General features: G+C 44.6%; 1 protein-coding gene across 4 annotated transcripts in view; it reads left to right on the top strand.

The window, feature by feature from the left end:
* Positions 1-4,616: 4,616 nt before the first annotated feature.
* UVRAG (UV radiation resistance associated) overlaps positions 4,617-18,406 on the top strand; it is a 107,611-nt gene continuing 93,821 nt past the window's right edge. For all 4 annotated transcript variants that reach the window (XM_068998422.1, XM_068998421.1, XM_068998423.1 and 1 more), the window contains exon 1: positions 4,617-4,806. In XM_068998422.1, the coding sequence (XP_068854523.1) occupies positions 4,784-4,806 (23 nt within the window). In that variant the 5' untranslated portion in view covers positions 4,617-4,783. The remainder of the gene's footprint in view (positions 4,807-18,406) is intronic.

Raw genomic sequence — 18,406 nt, 5'->3', positions numbered from 1 at the left:
GAGACAGGGAGGGATGGAAGAAAGGTTTCACAAACCCCCTGGGGCAGCCAGTCCCCGTGTCCGGCCGGACCCTTGGGACAGCAGGCTGGAACAGCAGGGACAAGCACAAATCCCAGGTGGCAGATGAGATGTATGGAACTCCAGAGCTGCAGTGGGAGCCCTGGGAGGTCTGGGCAGGCAGGGCATGCGGGGCTATGATGTAGCGAAGGCTCAAAGCAGTGATAGGTGCAGGGCAGCCACAGCCAGGCTCCCAGCGGGGCAGGGAAAGGTGGGCTTGGGAATCCCGGAGTTTCTCCCTGAGGTACCCGAGCAGATAGTGAACAGGTCCCTCTTTTAGTAAGGTGGGGTGTTAGGGTCCTGGTGCAAGAGCCACTCCAGTGAGCAGGCTCCACTCACAGTAGACGGAAGGCAGCCGAAAGCAGAAGCCCATAGCAAGACGGAATACCTCCACAACGATGGCAGTGTCTCTCTGTCCCAACGCTGAGAACACCAGCCCACCCAGGGTGTACCCAACCCCCAGGTGAAAGAGAGTAGCCAGTTCTACCCCTCCCTCTGTGGCCATGTGTTTTGTTTTTCTTAAGCACACAGTAATTTGTTGCCCTGGCAACATATCTGGGAAAAATTCTTTAAGAGAAAAAGAAAACAGGAGAACTCCTAAAAACCCCAACATGTTGGTAACATACTTTTTATAGATGGAAAAAGTGAAGAAGTGGGGGAAAATCAGTCACAGAAACACCATGTCTCATCTGAGGATGGACTTAGTTTTTTTAAGAAATTATGTTTTGGGTTTTTTTTATATTTTGGGCAAACAAGCAGTGGCATCTTCACACTGTGTTCATAAATTATTTTTAGTGGTTTATCTCAGGAAAAACTATTCTTGCAGCTGTGATCTTCTCTGATTTTCTATCTAATTCTAAGATAGAATTAATTTTGCTGTCTGGAGAAAACATATCTAGAGTCTCAAAGGCAGAAAGCATTCTCAAAATTTCTTGACATTTAGGTAATTTCATCATTCTGAATGCATTTTTCACACCTTGGGCAAAGAAACTCTATAGATATCATCCCAAAAATCAAGCTTCAGTCGTCCAAGGTGAAGATGGATAGCTCAAAAGGAAGAAGCATGAGTCTTGTAATGAACCAGAAACCAGGAGATGAATCAAACAAATACAATAGGTCCAAAATTACTATGTTTGAACTTCCTGATCTCAACCAGTCTCAGGAGTCTGGGTGCTTGAAAATAGAACACTTGGCTATAAAAAATACTGAAATAGAAGATTTTTTTCACCAGAAGGAAAAAATGGAGATGCACTTGTTTCCAGAAGATCTTCCATAAAAGGCCACTGTGTTTAATCAATTTTCCTGATCCAGAGACAGCAACATCCAGAACTCACACACAACGCTAGGCTCAACAGTGTCCAAAACTTAAGCTTGTATTGAATGAGGTATTGAATTTATTTGATGCCTACATGTAGAATCAAACAATTTGGGAGAAAAAGTCCGTATAGATGTGTTACTATGGGGTAAACCAGGGAATCACCCAGCAGAAAAGTTTAGCATCTCCATTTCAACTCGGAAGCACTTTGGAGAAAAGCAGACCATGGTAAGGAGCTGCAAAGAAAGGAGCAGGATGGAAGAGGATGACTTTATCCCATGAGGATGGCCATTAAACCTCAGAAAACTTGACTTTCTGTGGGGTATGCCCAGCCCCTGCCCTGGAGGGATCTCTGCTGAGATAAGAGATTTCGTAATCGCCCAGCAGGACTCCCTGAAAAGGCAACCACTTCATTGGTCACGGCGAGAAAAGACAGACCCACAATCCTTTAGGAGACCCTGTGCAGATCCCTTGTAACCCATTGGCCTTCACCCATCCCCTGTATCCCTATAAAAGCTAAGGCCTCTGCCCCTGGGGGAGAGAGTTCTCGTCCCCGGCTTTCCCCTTCACCGGAGTACGGACCCACAATAAAGCTACCTTCCGTGCGGAACCAGCCACACGAGCCTCTCGTCTCTCTCTCTGGTCTGGTTTGGCCTGGAGGCTGCCCTGCAGAGCTGAGCTGGAACCATGAGCTGATAATCACTAAAGAGCTGACAGCCTCTGCAAGGGCCCTCCTGGCCAGCAGCTGAGGTAAGACACTGGGCCTCGGGAAGGTGATTCCTTTCGGGACCATCTCTCCGGACCGGTCACCTCTTCCTGGGTCAGAGCCACTGACCCCACCACCAGCTGTAATAACTTTCCATTCCAGTTTTCATTTTACTTCCCCCTTTTAACAAGTTCACTTTTGAATACCCAAGACCAAAATAAGTGCTGAAGACAACGCTGTTACAACACCACTCCACATCATAGATACTACAAACCCAGGAGTACTGCAGGTGAATGAAGGCTTACTGGGCTTCCAACAGGATGCGTTCCATGGTGTGGGAAGTGCATGGTGATGAGGACAGGAGGACTGGAGGAGAGGAGGAGAAGAGGAGAGGAGAGAAGGACAGGGTTTTCCAGCACAGCACAGCACACTCAACTCTTCCAGAGCTGCCCGGCCCAGTGGGAGCAGGAATTTCCAGTGCTGCGACATGCACTAGGGACAGGCATTCCCAGTGCTGCTGCAGGGGTGGCAGGACTGGTGTTCCTGGCAGTGCAGGGACAGGTGTTTTGGCTCAGTCCCTGACGGTCCCTGGCAGCACCATGGGGATGAGCGTCTCCAGCATGACCACCTATGCCAGGCAGGTGCTGCAGAGTGCTGTTGGGAGCTGGATGGCTCTGGTGGGGCACAGGGACAGGACTGGTGCTCTGAGAGCTGTGTGGTATGTGGGGATGGTGCTGTTCTAGATGGGCATGGTCCCTCTGCTCAGGATGGATGTTGCCTGGTTGGGATGGGATGGAGGTAGGTGTAGATACAGAAATGCTGCTAGCAAGGATTTTCTTGCTGTTTTCTAAGTCCGTGAGAGACTTTTCTCTCTCACAGAAGAGGTAGCAGAGTTATGTAAACAACCAAACACCTGCAGCCTTGAAAAGTCTTGTTTATAATATAGTAGGAAAATATTTTGACAATGGATGTTTTAGGATTTTAGCCAGCCACCCCAAGGGGGGATGATCCTTTGTCCAATTAGACTAAGAAGAAAAAAGTCTATAAAAGAGTTTGTAAAATAATTAAATAAATCAATCTTGCTGCATAATTCCTGCCTGCTGGATCTTCCCTCCTCCTCCTCCTCTACAGCTGTGGGACATGGTGATACACCCTAGGGCCTAGGACTGCAGTAATAGGTAGGTGCTGACGGGATGGTTGCATTGGGCTTTGGTGTGTGTGGGCATCATGGTTGGTATGATGTGGGATGAGCTGGCCTGATGTGGGATGGCTTGGCATAGAATGGGCTGGGTCTGTGTGATGTGGGATGGGTTGGTCTGATGTTGGGTTGGTTGGCACAATGTGGGGCAGGTTGGTCTGTTGTTGGGCAGGTTGGAGTGACATGAGGCAGGTTGGGGTTATATGGGGCAGGTTGGGGTTCTATGGGGCAGGTGGATGTGCTGTGGAGAAGGTTGGTGTGATGTTAGGCAAGTGGATGTGATGTAGGGCAGGTTCATAGAATCCCAGAATCATGGAATAAGCTAAGTTGGAAGGGACTCATCAGGATCATCTTGTCCAATTCCTGGCCCTGTGCAGGACACCACAACAATCCCACCATGTGCCTGAGAGCATTGTTTAAACGCTTCTTGAGCTCTGTCAGATTTGGTGCTGTGACCACTTTTCCTGGGGAGCCTGTTCTAGTGCCTAACCACCCTCTGGATGAATAACCTTTTTCTAATATCCAACTGAAACCTCCCCCAACTCAGCTTCAGGCCATTCCTTCAGGTCCTGTCACTGGTCACAAGAGTTAAGAGATTGGTATGTGCCCCTCTGCTTCTCCTCCTGAGGATACTGAAGCCTTCAGAAGTCTACACTCATTGTTCAGCCTCTTCTCCAGGCTGAACAAAAGTAAGTTACCTCAGTCGCTCCTTATAAGGCTCTCCAGACCCTTCGCCGTCCTCATGGCACTCCTTTGGACGCTCTGTAATAGCCTAGGGTCTTTTTTATATTGACATAAGATAGATGGATGTGACATGGGGCAGGCTGGCCTGCTGTGAGGCAGGTGTCACATGGGGTAGGTGGATATGATGTGGGGCAGGTCGGAGTGATGTGGACGGGATGGTGTGGATGACGCTACCTCCGATCCACAGTGTCGGGCCCAGCACCGCAGCCCCTCCGGTTGCCGTGGCGACCGCCCCTCCCCCTCCTCCCCCCTTCTCCCCCCTTCTCCACCTTCTCCTCCCCTTCTCCTCCCCTGAACTATTTCCGTCCCACCACGTGATGACAACAGCGCCCGCACACGTGATGGAGGGCGCTCTGTCAATCAAACTGAACCTCTTCCAATCACCGCCCGCATCTTCGGGCGCCGTCCCGCCTTCCGGAAGCGGGCGCTCTAATCGGCGCCGGCGCTCGTTCCAGCGGTTTGACAGGACCAGCGAAGAGGGGCGTTGATTGGCGTCACATTGAGCCAGTCGAAACTCGAGAAAGTGGGTGGCTCCCGCCCCTGAGGCGCGAGGACCAATGGGCGTGCGGGAGGCGGTGCTTCGCCCGCCCCCGGCACTGCGGTAATATGGCTCCGTAGCGGCCGGCCGGGTCGGCGTTGCTGCCGCCATTAACCCTTGCGCGCCCGGCGGCCTCGGGGGGAGTGGAGCTGGGACCCTACGTGAGGATGAGCTCGGCTGCCGGTCCTGCCGCATTACCGCCGGGCTCCGCCGCCCGCGCCCTGCATGTGGAGCTGCCTTCGCAGCAGGTACGGCGGGGCCTCGGGGCGGCGCTCGGAGGGGGATGAGAGGGAGGAGGGTGTCCTGACGTGAATCAGGGGTGTCCCCTGAAGTGTGGGGTGTTCTGAGGTGAAGGGGGTGTGCTCTCTTAGGTGTGGGATGCCCTGAGGTGTATACAGGGGCTTGCTCACTGACATGTGGGTTGTTCTGGGCTGAAGGGAGATGTTTCCTGAACTGAGGAGTGCTCCCTGAGGTGTACAGGGGTTGCTCTCTCGCGTGAATGGGGTGCCCTGAGGTAAAGGGCCCTGAGGTGTGGGGTGCCCTGAGGTAAAGGGGTGAACAGGTACTCCATGACGTGTCAAATGGGGCTTCTCCGAGGTCTGGGGGTATCTGAGGCAGAGTCCCCAAGCTGATGGAAGGGGAGTCCCAGAGGCAAGGGGGAGTTTGAGCACTTTTGTCTTAGGCTGGTAGGAAGGGGAGAGGAAGCATGGGGCTAGGGGTCTGTGCCTGTCTCTTGGGGGATTCAGGTGGTGTTTCCTCTCCCAGGAAACTACTTCTGTGCCTACAAAGGATCTGGGGCAGATTAAAGGTGAGAGTTGCAGCAGGAATAACACCATGAAAATCGGTGTTAAACTAGGGCACCTCGTGAGGCCGGAGCAGCTCCTTCTCTTGGCGGGGTGAGGAGGGCCTGTGGATATAACATGCAGTGTATTCTGAAAAGTGGTGAAATGTTCCCTCCCCACTACATCCTTCCGTTGCCTAACTCTCTTTTTCCTGTTTGCTGATAATTGGCTTTTGGTTTACTGGGCATCAGTCCCACGTTTTAATTTTGGAGAGCATTAGGAGGAAGGTTAAGCGAGGAAGCCTAGGTTCTGCCTGGGCATTTAGCAATCCCTATCAAACTGACTCTCTGCCCTTTCCCTTCTTGCATGTGCTGACTGTACAGGTTGATTGTACAGGAGCTGGAGCAGGAGTGGTGAAGGAGGCAATAATTAGCAAAGTTTTGCTTTTCTTTAGAAATACTGTAAGATGTGAGTCGTGTTTTGGCTCATTGACTCGGTACAGTCGATGTTATTATGAGGTAGACACAGGATCTGTGTTACTTGAGCTACATGTTACCAGGTGGGAATATAAAGAGTTCATAGAGAAAAAATCAACAGATGTTAACTTGAAGTGGAGCTATAGCTTCTCTTTTGTTAAACGTTTTAGCAGACATCCACTTAGGGACAAAGACAGGGAATGGAGGTGGCTGTTGGCCACCCAACCCTAATTTGTGAGCAAGTACTTATTCTGAAATGTGGGCCTGCTCTATGTTAATGAACATAAACACTGTTCTGTATGAACAGGAAACAGTGGATTGTCCATGAGATCAAGTATGGCCTTCTCCCTGCTGAATTTTTGGTTTTATTCTTTCTCAGGCTTGTGCAAGGACCAAGTGAATGCTGGAGGGAGAAGCCTGTTGTATTAGTCGTTGGACTTCATTTGTGAAAGTGAGACCAAAACACAGGCTTTTTCTCCTAGGAGCAGAAACTTTTGTAGGCGTTCATAGGAGCAGAAACTGAGTCATCAGTTATAGGATATTCCAGTTGAGTAAATATTTATTGAGGATGCTTGTGTGTTAATTGTAGCAAGTGTAAGGCTGTGACAGAGACTGAGGTATTGTTCCGCTGTGCGCTCTGCTAACACAAGGATCATATGCTGAGGGATCTGTGTACTGTGTCCATACTTGGAATCAAATTGAGAGGCTCAGCTGAACACACTGATAGCAAATCACCCTCTTTCTCTGTATTATCTGAGCTCAAAAGTCTGAACTTACTGAACTGCAAGATGCCTTGAAGGCGGCTCGGTACACTGGAGCTATTTTCCTGCAGAATTATGAAAAAGAAAAGTCATTCCCAGTCTATTGTAACACCTCTGTAATGTCATAGTCTGGCTGATCCGAGCTATGTGGTGCTATGTAAGGCAAGGTAATTGTTTGCTACGTGTGAGCACAAAAATCAAATTGGTGATTTTTTTTAGTAGACAGTTTTCTCTAGAACACCCAGTGCTACATTTTTTTCACTATAAGGATTGAGAGGAGGATGGTCTGAATCCTGGTTATAAGTCTCTCTAAAGACAAATTCCCAAGTGTGAACTTGAGGTGAGTGCTTTTAATGACTGAAGTGACTTTTTAAGGGCAGAAGTACTGAAGGTTTAATTTGGGTTTAGTCTAGATCTAATTGTTCCATTAACATTCACATTGATTAGAAAACAACATTCCTACTACTGACACTTTCGCAGGAGTGAAAAGTCAAGTATAAAACCTTTTGCTACTGTGACCACACTTGTGGCAAAACTGACCTCTTCTTTAATTTGTTTGCAGGGCAGGATGACCAGGGCAAAGAATGCCTTTTGCTGTTGTATTCTGCATTTTAAGAGAAAGAAATAGATGATATAGCTGTAAGGAGATGCATCTGATTAAGTATAAAATTCCCATTTGAATCCCTTAGTAACTGTGACAGGATGTTCTCTTTTGCTGTAAGAGTGAGCACAACAGAACTGAAAATGTGAAATAATTGCACTTTAGGAGCAGAGATTCTTTAGTAATATATCTTACCAGCTGCTCAATGCAAGAAAACAGGGAGTGTCATGATAATTTAAGGATTTCTGAATGCTTAAAACAAACAGTTCAATCCTGTCATTATAAGCAGTTCAAAGCAACGGAGGGGTTGGAGGACCCACACCTTTCAGACTCATATATCCTCAGTGGAAGGGACTGGACAGAAAAATGCAGCCTGAATGTAGAGAGGCAGTCATACCACAGTCAAATGATCTGTTGAATGTTACTGTGCTAATTGCTGGCCAAAACAGATTTCACGTGTGGTTGTCTAGTGACAGGAAAGCACATAGTCATGGACTCCAGAACCAGTTCCCGGGAAGGGTGCATGTGAAGGAGGGAGATGTATCTGCTGAGTATGGATGTGGTGGTAAGGAGGGAAGGGGTAAATTGTGCCATTGTGCACAGCCATGAATGGTGTCAGACCTGGTGACCCAATATGTTCTGTATCTTTCAGTTCACACACATCTCTTGACTGATAGTGACAGTTTCTGTGGAGAGAGGCAGCAATGAGGTTTCAGCTACAGGTGTCAGAAGTGTATGTTTAGGGTAGAGCAAAACAGAGCAACTGTTAGTGTAACTTCTCAAGGACACTCTGTAGCTGCCATTAACTTTAAGGCTGGGACTCCTAAAGATCCAGTTGGAGTTTTATGCACTTCTAAGAGTTCAAGAGCAGTGCTTAGTATACATGGCTGCTGTGGCTTCTATACTAGCTTAACTCTGGGAGCATCTCTGCCCTCTGGATTTAACTGTCCAACCAATTCCTTACCCATCTTGCAGTCCACTTGTGGAATCCATCGCTCCAGTCTGGAGAGAAGGATGTTGTAGGGGACCGCGTCAAAGGCTTTACAGAAGTCCAGATAAATGACATCTGTAACTCTTCCCTTGTCCACTGATGTAGTCACCCCATCATAGAAGGCCATTGGGTTGGTCAGGCAGGACTTTGCTTTGGTGAAGCTGTGCTGGCTGTCGAATCACCTCCCTGTCTTCCATGTGCCTTAGCACAGCTTCTCGGAGGATCTGTTCTCATCTTCCCAGGCACATAGGTGAGGCTGACATGGTAGTAGTTCCCAGGGTCCTCCTTTCGGTCATTTTTAAAGATGGGTACTATGTTTCTCCTTTTCCAATCACCTGGGACTTCACCTGACTGCCATGACTTTTCCAATATTATGGAGAGTGGCTTGGCAACTAAATCAGCCAGTTCCCTCAAGACTCTGTGATGCATCTCATTGGGTCCCATAGACCCAGGCACATTCAGGTTCCTCAGGTGGTCACAAACCCAGTTTTACAGTGTGAGGGGCTTTGTTCCACCAGTCCCCAGCCATCCATTCAAGAGATGTAAGGAAGAGAGGTTGTCATTGAAGACTGAGGCAAAAAAGTTGTCGAGTACCTCAGCCTTCTCCTCATCTGTTGTTACCAGTTTTCCAGCATTATTTATCAGGGGGTAACATGTTCTTTGGCCTTCTTTTTCTGGGTAGCATACATGTAGAAGCCCTTCTTTTGTGTCCCCTGCCAGGTTCAGTTTGAGATTTAACTTGGTTTCTTTCTTTAAAGATGTGTATCACGCATACACAACATTTTGGGCAACATGGCAGAAGGGGATGATTCAAAGCATGCTGGCAAATGTGTTTGACGGGTCTCATGTAGGAGAAGTGAAGAAAGTTACTGTATGGACCCAGGGCTGCACATGAATGAGACTTTGAACTAAAACAGTGAGAAAATAGTATCTTTTAAAACAATATTACTCTTGTTATATAGTCTCCTGAATAATATGAAAAAAAAGACTGACTCGTAAATATTTTACTTCCTCTTTCCTACAAAATATGGAGGGGGCGAGGCAGGGGAGAAATCAGAATAGTGGATGGAAAATGTTGTATTGGAATATTACTTTCATTTCTCTTTGACACACTGTCTTTAAATGCTGAGTGGGAGGGAAGTGCTGCTCCAGTGAAAACACCACAATGTGAGTTGTGACCTCGTGATCTTAGTTGTATCCATACCCAGCTGTGTCAATGTTTAGTGTTTGTTAGAGACAAATTAGGAGGAGCAGTTGTTAAAGGCTCTGGAAAATTGTAATTTTAGCCCAGAAGGCTGGCTGGTAACCTGGGGCTGGAATTTTGCTATCTGCAGTGTACTACCTGTATTCCCTAAGGGATGCAGGTGTGTTTTGCAGACCAGATGGTCTGTTATTAAGTTAGAGAGAGACAGTTCTGTCCGAAAGCCATACTAAATCAGTCTTCATGCTTTATCTGGGATGTTTGGGGTGGGTTAGGGAATGCTCTTAACTGAGCAACTTGTTAGCTAAAGACTGAAGTATCATTTATGAAGGGAAGTTGACTTATTTGTCCTTGATTTGTCATCCAGCAACAAGATAAGCATTATTATGCTTCAGGTTATTAATCATCCAATGCTGTTTGCTTGTGCAACCTAGAGCATTCTTAAGTGCTTCTTTAAGGTCAAAATTGCCTTTGCTTTGATTTTGTTGATGCTCTTGGTTCCGTAAGGCTCTGTTTACTTTTGGGTCCTTCCTTCTGAGTATCATCTTGATATTCCCAGGTTATTCCCACAGCTAATGTGGGCTAATGCTCCCTTCCCCAAGGTTACGTTAAGAGGCTTAAGGGACTTCTCACCTGCTGCAGTGTGTTATTAATGAGGTGCAACTTGCACCCTGATGTTCTCTTTTCTATCCAGTGGGTTAGTTTCCATGCTGTCAAAGAAGCAGTTACAGTTTCAGTCTTTCATCTTGGGACTAAATACTTACTTAGACAAACTCAGAGAAAAACATCAATAAGGAAAGATGCTATTTCTAGCTATCTCTTCTAAAAGGTCTTGGTTGAAGATGGAAAGACTGTCAAGTTCCCTATTATTTGCACCTTATGTAAACACGTAGCAAGAAGAGCTTTGTCTGGCCAGTGGGCAGTACTTGTAAGATTTTCTTAACCATAGTTTAGAGCAATTATTTTAGGGTGTGCTGACAGTTCTTACTCTTTGGAGCTATGGTATTTGCCAGCTTGCTGGATGTGTCGCTCTCGATGTTATAGTGACCATAACCAAACACAGCTGTTGAAACAATATACTTCATTTGCCCAAGACCCTGCATAGGCTCATGATTTTGCTTTTGAACCTTTCCTCCTAACATTATGTTTAAGTTAATTCTGTGTTTTGAGTCTTGTTTTGCCACAGCTAACCAGCCATCCTGTTTGTGTCTTCTGTACCTGCCCCTACAATATGTTTTAAATAACAGGCTTTTACAGTCTTTCTGCAGAGATTAGCACAAATTCTGGATATGGAAAAAAGGATTAGAATGCAGAATATTAGTGAGGTGTGTGAACATTATGATCACTGCTTACATCAATTTTAATCTTAGTTGTTTTATTCATTTTGGGGTCTAGAATAAGTGGTAGATTTTCTGTGTGTGATTATGGGGTACAAAGAGAAGATTTCTTGTGCCTACGGAACAGTTACCAGCTGTTTACATAATTTCATGGGGGTAGAAGTTGAGTTCTGAGTTGCTCCTCAGTGTAAATGCAATTACTTAGTGAGGAAGGAGTTTAGAGGGTTATCTAGTAGGACAGGGTACAGGGGAGGACAGGCCAAAGAACACAGCTGTCTTTCAAGAGTAGTGCGTAGTCTTAAATTTTTTTCAGTTATAATATAGTTATCTGCTCTAATTATTTTCTGATGCTACTGTTGTTTTAATTAATATTAAAGGAGAAGATCATGCCATAGATATTTTGTTAGATCTTACACTGACTTCAGACATTGCATTCTTTAACTCCATACTGCCCTTGTTTTGCGTTCAGATAGCTGGAAAAAATTACACTTCTGTCAAGTATTGAGATATTCCTTATTCTTCCTGTTTCACTTTCTCCTTGTGTGAATTAGGGAAGACTTGATGTCTTTTGAACATCTTCCATTTGCTGACTGTTCCTGGTGAAGCTCTCAGTACAGTACAGAAGGAGGAGTAGCCATGGCATGGGGTATGGATGATTAGAAACCTGTATTGACCCTTGATGTGTTCAGGTGAAAGCTTCATAGCTGTTTTCCTTCTTAAGTGAAACTTTCAAAAGCCTTTCAGCTGCCCAGAAACATAAAGGAAAGGAACTGTAAACTAAAATTCACAATTGTGCATCTTGGAAAACTTTGAGCCCGTATTGATGAAATAACTTTCACTTTTCTTGTGGCCATTTAGTCTGGGTAAATGACTCTGCACAGGTTCAGTGTATCTCATTCCTTGCATAAGATCTTTGGGAATGTGAGGTATGTGATGTATGTGAGTGTATTGCACCTTCACAGGCTAAAAAGTGCAGTTGTGTTCCTACAGTGCATCTTTGTAGTGGTGTTGTCCTCAGATCTGATTCCTAGTAGAAATAGTTTTTTAAACGCAGTTGCAAGAAAGTAGCTAAATCTTAAAAAGGGAAATGAGTTCCTGGATGGCTGTTGATGACTTGACATGAGGAAATGGAGATATGAAGGAATCACAGTTATAAGGAGAACCACAAGTGATTCATTGAACTTATTACGGCTTCATAGCTTTGAGGCACTTTCTGTCTTCAAGTGTGTGCTGGAAGGACATTAAATAGAACTCCAAAACATTCCTTATGGTGTGTCCCACAAAATTGCATACTAAATGCTTCTGCTTTTAAGCTGCTCTGAAAGCCCATTTGATTCTCTCGATTCTGAAGTGTGGAAAACTGTTACATGGCAAACCTTATAAATCTTCCTAGCAAGTGTGTAAATTGGAGTACAAGCATTTTCTTGCCCTTCCTGTGGTTTTTAAGTAACCATACATCTGAGTAGTGCCTAAACTTCCCATGTGCATTTCTTGGATATTAAAAGCTTTATATTCTGCAGCAGAGTTGACCCAAACCTTCTGTGTGGTATGCTCCACTTAAAAAAAAAAAAAGGTATCAAATTGGAAAACGAGGCAGCTTGAAAACTTACATAAAATTAAGTAAGAATTCTTGTCTACTATTTGACTTCCAAGAGATTGGATCATGTCATTGCTTCTTAATATTCAAACTGGCATGGAAAGGTGAAAGTAAATAGTGAAAATCTGAGGAAGTTGGAAGGTGCAATAATTAGGTGTAGAGCAGTGCTGTGATAATAAATAATGCTCATATTGGCCAAATGTAGATAACATTTTGATAACTTTTTTTTTGTTTCAGGGTTGGAGGTTTTATGCTTTTTAAGAAAAAAAAAAATGACCCTCCTCAGCCTGGCTGGTATGAGATACAAAGCACACAGCGCCCTCCGTTTAAATATGACTTAATTCTGACAAATACTCAGACATCTAAATAGCTGACATTGCAAGTTCAGGTCTGTTCAGTTCAAGAACACTGGATTTGCTGTAGTAATGTTTGTGTTGCTAACTAATCTTTGCCTCCTGCTTTAGTGCTAAAATAGTTGGAAGGATTTTGCTTACATTCTTCCAGAGCTTCTGTGGGTCATAAAGCAAGGAACCAAGCTACAAAATTCATGTGAAAGCCAGATAAAAACAAAGTGTGTACTATCTTATACAGAGGTAGAGCTGATCTTGATCTGAAAAGAATTCAGGGAATTTACTCCTTGACAGAACTGTCAGGGCACCAGTCTGAAAACAGAGATGGTGCCCAGAGATGAAGACTGTCTTGGTGTGTCTTGATTAGAAAGTATTTGGTAAGTAGGGTGCTCCATTAAACGCTAAGGAATGAGACCTGGTGCTGAAATTTTAGCCACTGTTGAAAGTTCTGTGTTCTGGAAATACAGTAATTGCTTTTCAGCTCATCAGGCCTCTGAGAGAGCCCTGAGTGGTGATGTAATTTCTGCGAACTTCTATTTTGCTTGTACAAGATGATTTCCCAGCCTTCTTAATTCTAGTTTTACAGTTGTATTTACATTTCAGGCAAAAGTAAGTTTATTTTTTTTTTAATCCCCCCTCCATTCTTATTGAATTAGAAATGTTTTCTTGAACCTGTGTGATGCTTTACACTTTACACGGGTTGTATGGAAAATCATCAGGAATGGGTGGGTGGCGCAGCCTTTTTCAAATCCAGTCAGATGTATAAAACTTTCTTCCTGGGAAATTGTATTTAAGCTTTATTCTGGAAAATGTAGTCCTATTTACTAAGTTCTTAAAAAATCTGCCTGTTCTAATACAATTTCTGAAACTTGGTCATGGCCATGAGTGCAGTGGCCCCACTGTCACTTTCTTAGTAACATCTGGGAGTTTTCAGCCAAACCCTCCATTCACAGAGGGGGCTCTTTGATGGCATATTGGATGGTTCTTGCTGGAAGAAACCAAACTGCCTGCCTTGCTTAAGTTCAGATACTCTCTTGACACCTTTGCAAATTTATTTAACATGTCAAAGGGCCTGCTGAGAGTAGAATTCACGAACAGCTTTGCTAAAAGAGCTAAAGAGGGAAGACCATGCTGCTGGGAGAAGGCAGATGTGGGACAAAGAGAAGACCTACGTCCCCCTTCTCCCAGCTGTGAGCCGCTACATCATCTCAGCTGCTGACGGTATGAGAGGCTCCATGTGATAAGAATGGGCTTTGCTGTTGCTCATATTGATGACCTGAGCTTCACAACTGATACCTGCAGCCAGAGCTAGAGTCAGTGTGATGGCTGAATACCAGAAATAGAAAATGGTGTTTGGCTGTGTTCTCATCCAGCTGGGATATACTGACATTATTTTTTTTCCCCCAGGGTTATCAGATTCTTGTAAGGGAATAATAAAGTGGTTAAGATGGAAGAAGAGTCAGAACTCTCTGTGCTTGCTTTTGCTACCCATTATGTGACCTTGAACAAATAATTATGAAATTCCATGAATACTTGAGGCTGTTGTAGGTAGTCCTGTTCTCCTTGTGCTTCCATGAACAGTTCAGACCTTGTGTTAACAACAGTGCACTTCTCTCTCATTTGACTTACTCCCTTTTCTTACCTCCCTGCTGTGCCATCTCTGCTGTGATTTTTATCAATTATACCAGATTATTAGACAAAAAACAGTGAGTAGCTTTATCACTTCTGTTTCTCAGGCCTGGAGGAAAGCAAAGAGCGGCATCTGGATCAGCTTAAGCCATAAAGAAACTGAAAGCGTTGAAGTCTGCCTGCTCTGTCCTCTTTTGTGGTGGGCACATCTGTGTAGCTGTAGGGGGCTGAATTAGAGGAACTCACCCACATGTCGAACTACCTTTTGGTTCTGGCAGCTTTACCTTGGTTCAATTTTCTGACCCTCACCATAAGACTGCATAAAACACATTATGCAGCATGGGAACAAATGTCAGGATGCATTCTGACAATGAAGTGAAGGTGGCACAAGTGAAGGTGGCATTCTAGGCAGAGGTAGTGAAAGATATCTTAGTGCTGAGGGAACTAAAGCATGAAGGACCAGACAGTTTCAGTCCTTTAGACCTCAAAAGACTTGGTAGACTGTCTGGAATCATCTGATGAAAAAGCCATCTTAACAAGGTTGATGGTGAAAATACCTGATTCTGGAGCAGTCTGACTTGTTCATGGCCTGTGGTAGATCTGGAGGGGTTCCCAGAAAGTCACTGAATGGGAACACTAGATATATTACACAACTGCAAATAGCTCCTCAGAATGATGAAAACTTGAGTGCTTTTCTTTCTCTGAGTTTTGAGAGAAGCTGGCAATTGCTGAGCAGGGATGGTCTTGCTGCACTCCACAGCAGCTCTATTAAGATGCTGTTGTAGAATTCCAGGAAGCTGCTTTTCTGCCTCTGCAGGCATGAGGGATGAAACCTGATGGTAGGTTCTGCTCTTCAGATCTCTCCTACAGTTTTCCTGATCAGACTTTCTACATATCTTTGGGACAGCTCTCTGCTTATAACCTGTGCTATCTTTACATGCAGCAGTGTTTTTAAAATACAAGCTACACGGGATTTCTTCTAATGGAAAATTAGTGGATCTCTTCTCCTGGTTTGCAGTCATTTATCTTCAAGATACAAGGAAGCACTAATTTCTTTCATGTGAGTCAACACACAGTTGCTATATAGCAGTTGCTTTTAATCAAATGCAACTTAGAATGGCAATTAAAGCAAATGATAACAAGGCCTGCTATGTAATTTCACTGCTCCATTAGCTTTCTTGGGAATTGCAAAGGTCTAGGACAATTGTAACCAAAATAACTTGTGTCACAAAACCCCTAGAATGAGCTGTTAGACCTGCTGTACTACCGTGCTAAGCACTGATCCAGATATGCCACTGTTAAGGCTGTGTGTGCTGAATTGAGAGCTCTTGGAAAGGTTAAATAACCTTTTCCATAGTGTTAGTTCTGTAAAAATAACATTTTTGCTGTAGGATATCTCATTAAGATGCTTGCTTGTAGATGCCTGTCTGAGGTCTTCAGTCCTGTATTGCTGGTAGCCTGTAAACTCTTTGAGGAGGTAGTGGTGAAAATTAGCTATACTTATTGCATAATTTGCTCTTTTTTTTTTTTTTTTTTTAATGAAAGCAGATCCTGCACTATCATCCTGCACTTATGCTGGCCTTTTTGAAGTTAAGTGGCTCAGGAGGCTGCCAAGGCACTTGGACTGGGCTTTTTGGAATGTTCTGGCTGCAGACCATCTTATCCTAGGGGAATCCTCCCTCATCATGCTTTCTTGACACTTTTATAGAAAGAGTAAAATAGCTGAAACTTGTCACTAAAGAAAAGGGACCGCTTTTTAGCACTTCATCTAAAAGGAGAAGGAAATGAAAGAATTGTGGGTTATTTGCATCTACGGTATTCAACATAGAGTGTGCTGGTTTATGCTCTAAAATTAGTTGCTTTTGCATTTTGAAATGCTCTGGTACCTCGTTGTGAACTGCCTTCCCCTTGGCTCGTGGCAGTGCCAGGCTCTGTTGCTCCACAGACACTTTAAGCTGGTGGTTTCATGTCAGCAGTTCTCTGCCTTTGGCATCTTGTTGCTGCGCTGTCCTCTTCTTGGTCTGCACAACTGCTTGTCCAGCCACATGGTGAATCATATTGAGAAACTAAGCTGGTGAAACCAACCCAGGAAAAGGGAGAGGTGGTTAGTTTCCATCCAGACCGGTTCCCAGATATGATTCTGTGAGCAGCTGCACAAGTGCATATTTATGGTGGGACGAGCAAGAAAGGGTGATGCACGGCTGGCAGTATCTGGCTGTTGCCAGTGCTAGCTGAGCTGCAACACAATAGGGTTTTCGTTTTGTGTATTCCAACATCTCCAGCAGAAAATGATATGAAACGCATAGGAGGTAACACTAGAGATTTAAAACTTCCCTTAAAATAATATTTACTTTGTCACAAAACAAAGCCCTTGATGAGGAATTCTAGAGCCTATTTCAGTTGTCTTTGGGTATGTCTTTGTAGCTGACAGTCTCCCAGTTGAAGCTAATTATCTTTGATCAGGAGAGATTAATTAACTCTGAATGTTGCCTCCGTAGAGTTCTGATGAAATCTGAATAATTCAGTATAATATCAGCGAACATAGTGGGCAAGCTGGAAGTTTATTTTCAGGATTCAAGTCCCTCTGTCATCATGACCTCACACTAAAGAATGTGAATGATAAAATTGTCTATGTCTTTGGAAATTTGTTCCCTATCAGCCAGGCTAAATGGACAAGTAATGGCATAGGAGAAGGAGAGTGCTGGCTAAGCTGGAGATTCAAGTAGACATCCATTATCTGTTGCATTGTCCCGGTTTGACAAAAATTAGGAGGTATGCTCTAATGGAAGGCAGGTTTCGGCAACGCCTCCCCCACAGGTTTCAAAGGAGCTCCTTGGAGGAAAGTGAAAAAAACCTCTGTTTATTTAACAAGCAGGGTGCACGCAGGCACGAGAAGAAAATGAATAATGTTAGATAATAAAACCTCTCGCTGTGGAAAAGACCTGGTAGATTCAGAGTCCTTTCTGCAGGTGTGGCTCTGCTCTCTCCGGAGCTGGGGTGCGGCGTGGGCCCTCTCCCGGCCTCGGTGTGGGACCTCCTGGTGGTGCTGTTCCGGACCGGAGCAAAGCTGAACAGTTCTAGGAGTAAAAGAAGAAGCCTCAGTCCCCGGAAAACTTCTTACTTCAGCTAATGGACGAGAAGCTAGCTAAAAAGCAAAGGAATGCAACTCTCTTCCCTGCTGCAGAGCCGAGAGCTGGGGAGAGAGCGTGGGAGCTATCTGTGTTCTTTGAACACAGCCGCCGAAGGAATTTCACTGCCTCCCACCCCCTCCCCCCGATCTGGCTTAAAGGCACAGCCCGACGATAGGGACTGCAGTATCATAGAGTCACCCCGGGACACACACTGAGTTCTGAACTGTGTTGTGGTCTCATAGCTCCAAATTTAATGATCCTCTTCCAATGGGTTTGGGAGAAGTGAGACTTTAACCTAAACTCCAGATCCTGAAGTCACAAACCATGGAGATAAGGACTCACATCTTGTTCAGAGGTGCAGGTGTAGGTTAGGACACTCGACAGCTTTTTTTTTTTTCCAAACCTCATTGGCCTCGTGTACTGTGAGTGGCAAGAAACTTGTTCGACTTTGCTTGAGAGCTAATCAATGAAACATACTACTTAAAGCAGGCACGCAAATTAGTTTGCAGTCCTTAAGGGACCTGGAGAAAGTTGCCCTTTTTGTTAGGGTGCTGTGTGGGCTGTTCTTTGTAAGGGATTAAAGGAAAAAAACAGATACCAAAAATGAAGGGAATGAGCATGGTAGTTGATTTCTGTGCTATTGAAGTTAATAAAAGAGAGATGGCACATAAAATTCTTGAATCATTTTTATAAGGTAGCAAAATTCATGTTCAAAGATGTTTCTTAAGGAGTGTTTCAGTTGCACATAAACACAGCCAGCAAAGCTAGCCAGCATTGAGATTAGATATGAAAAAATGTTCAAGGTCCATGTGGCTTCTTTTAAGTGAGGCTTAATCCTTCTGTTGACATTTTTGATACCAGTTTCTAAGAAAATAAGACCATGTAGTCCCACAGAACGTTTTGTGTGGGATGGTTTTGTTTGTTTTTAATTTTGTAAGTCATGTATATACTAGAGATACCTAGGCATCCTATCTCTCTGTTTTTAGTCTAAA

The sequence above is a fragment of the Aphelocoma coerulescens genome, unplaced genomic scaffold (assembly GCF_041296385.1).
Source record: "Aphelocoma coerulescens isolate FSJ_1873_10779 unplaced genomic scaffold, UR_Acoe_1.0 HiC_scaffold_105, whole genome shotgun sequence".
NCBI classification, from domain to species: domain Eukaryota; kingdom Metazoa; phylum Chordata; class Aves; order Passeriformes; family Corvidae; genus Aphelocoma; species Aphelocoma coerulescens.
The sequence above is the reverse complement of the archived record's forward strand: the minus strand, read 5'-3'. Positions and strand labels throughout refer to the sequence as shown.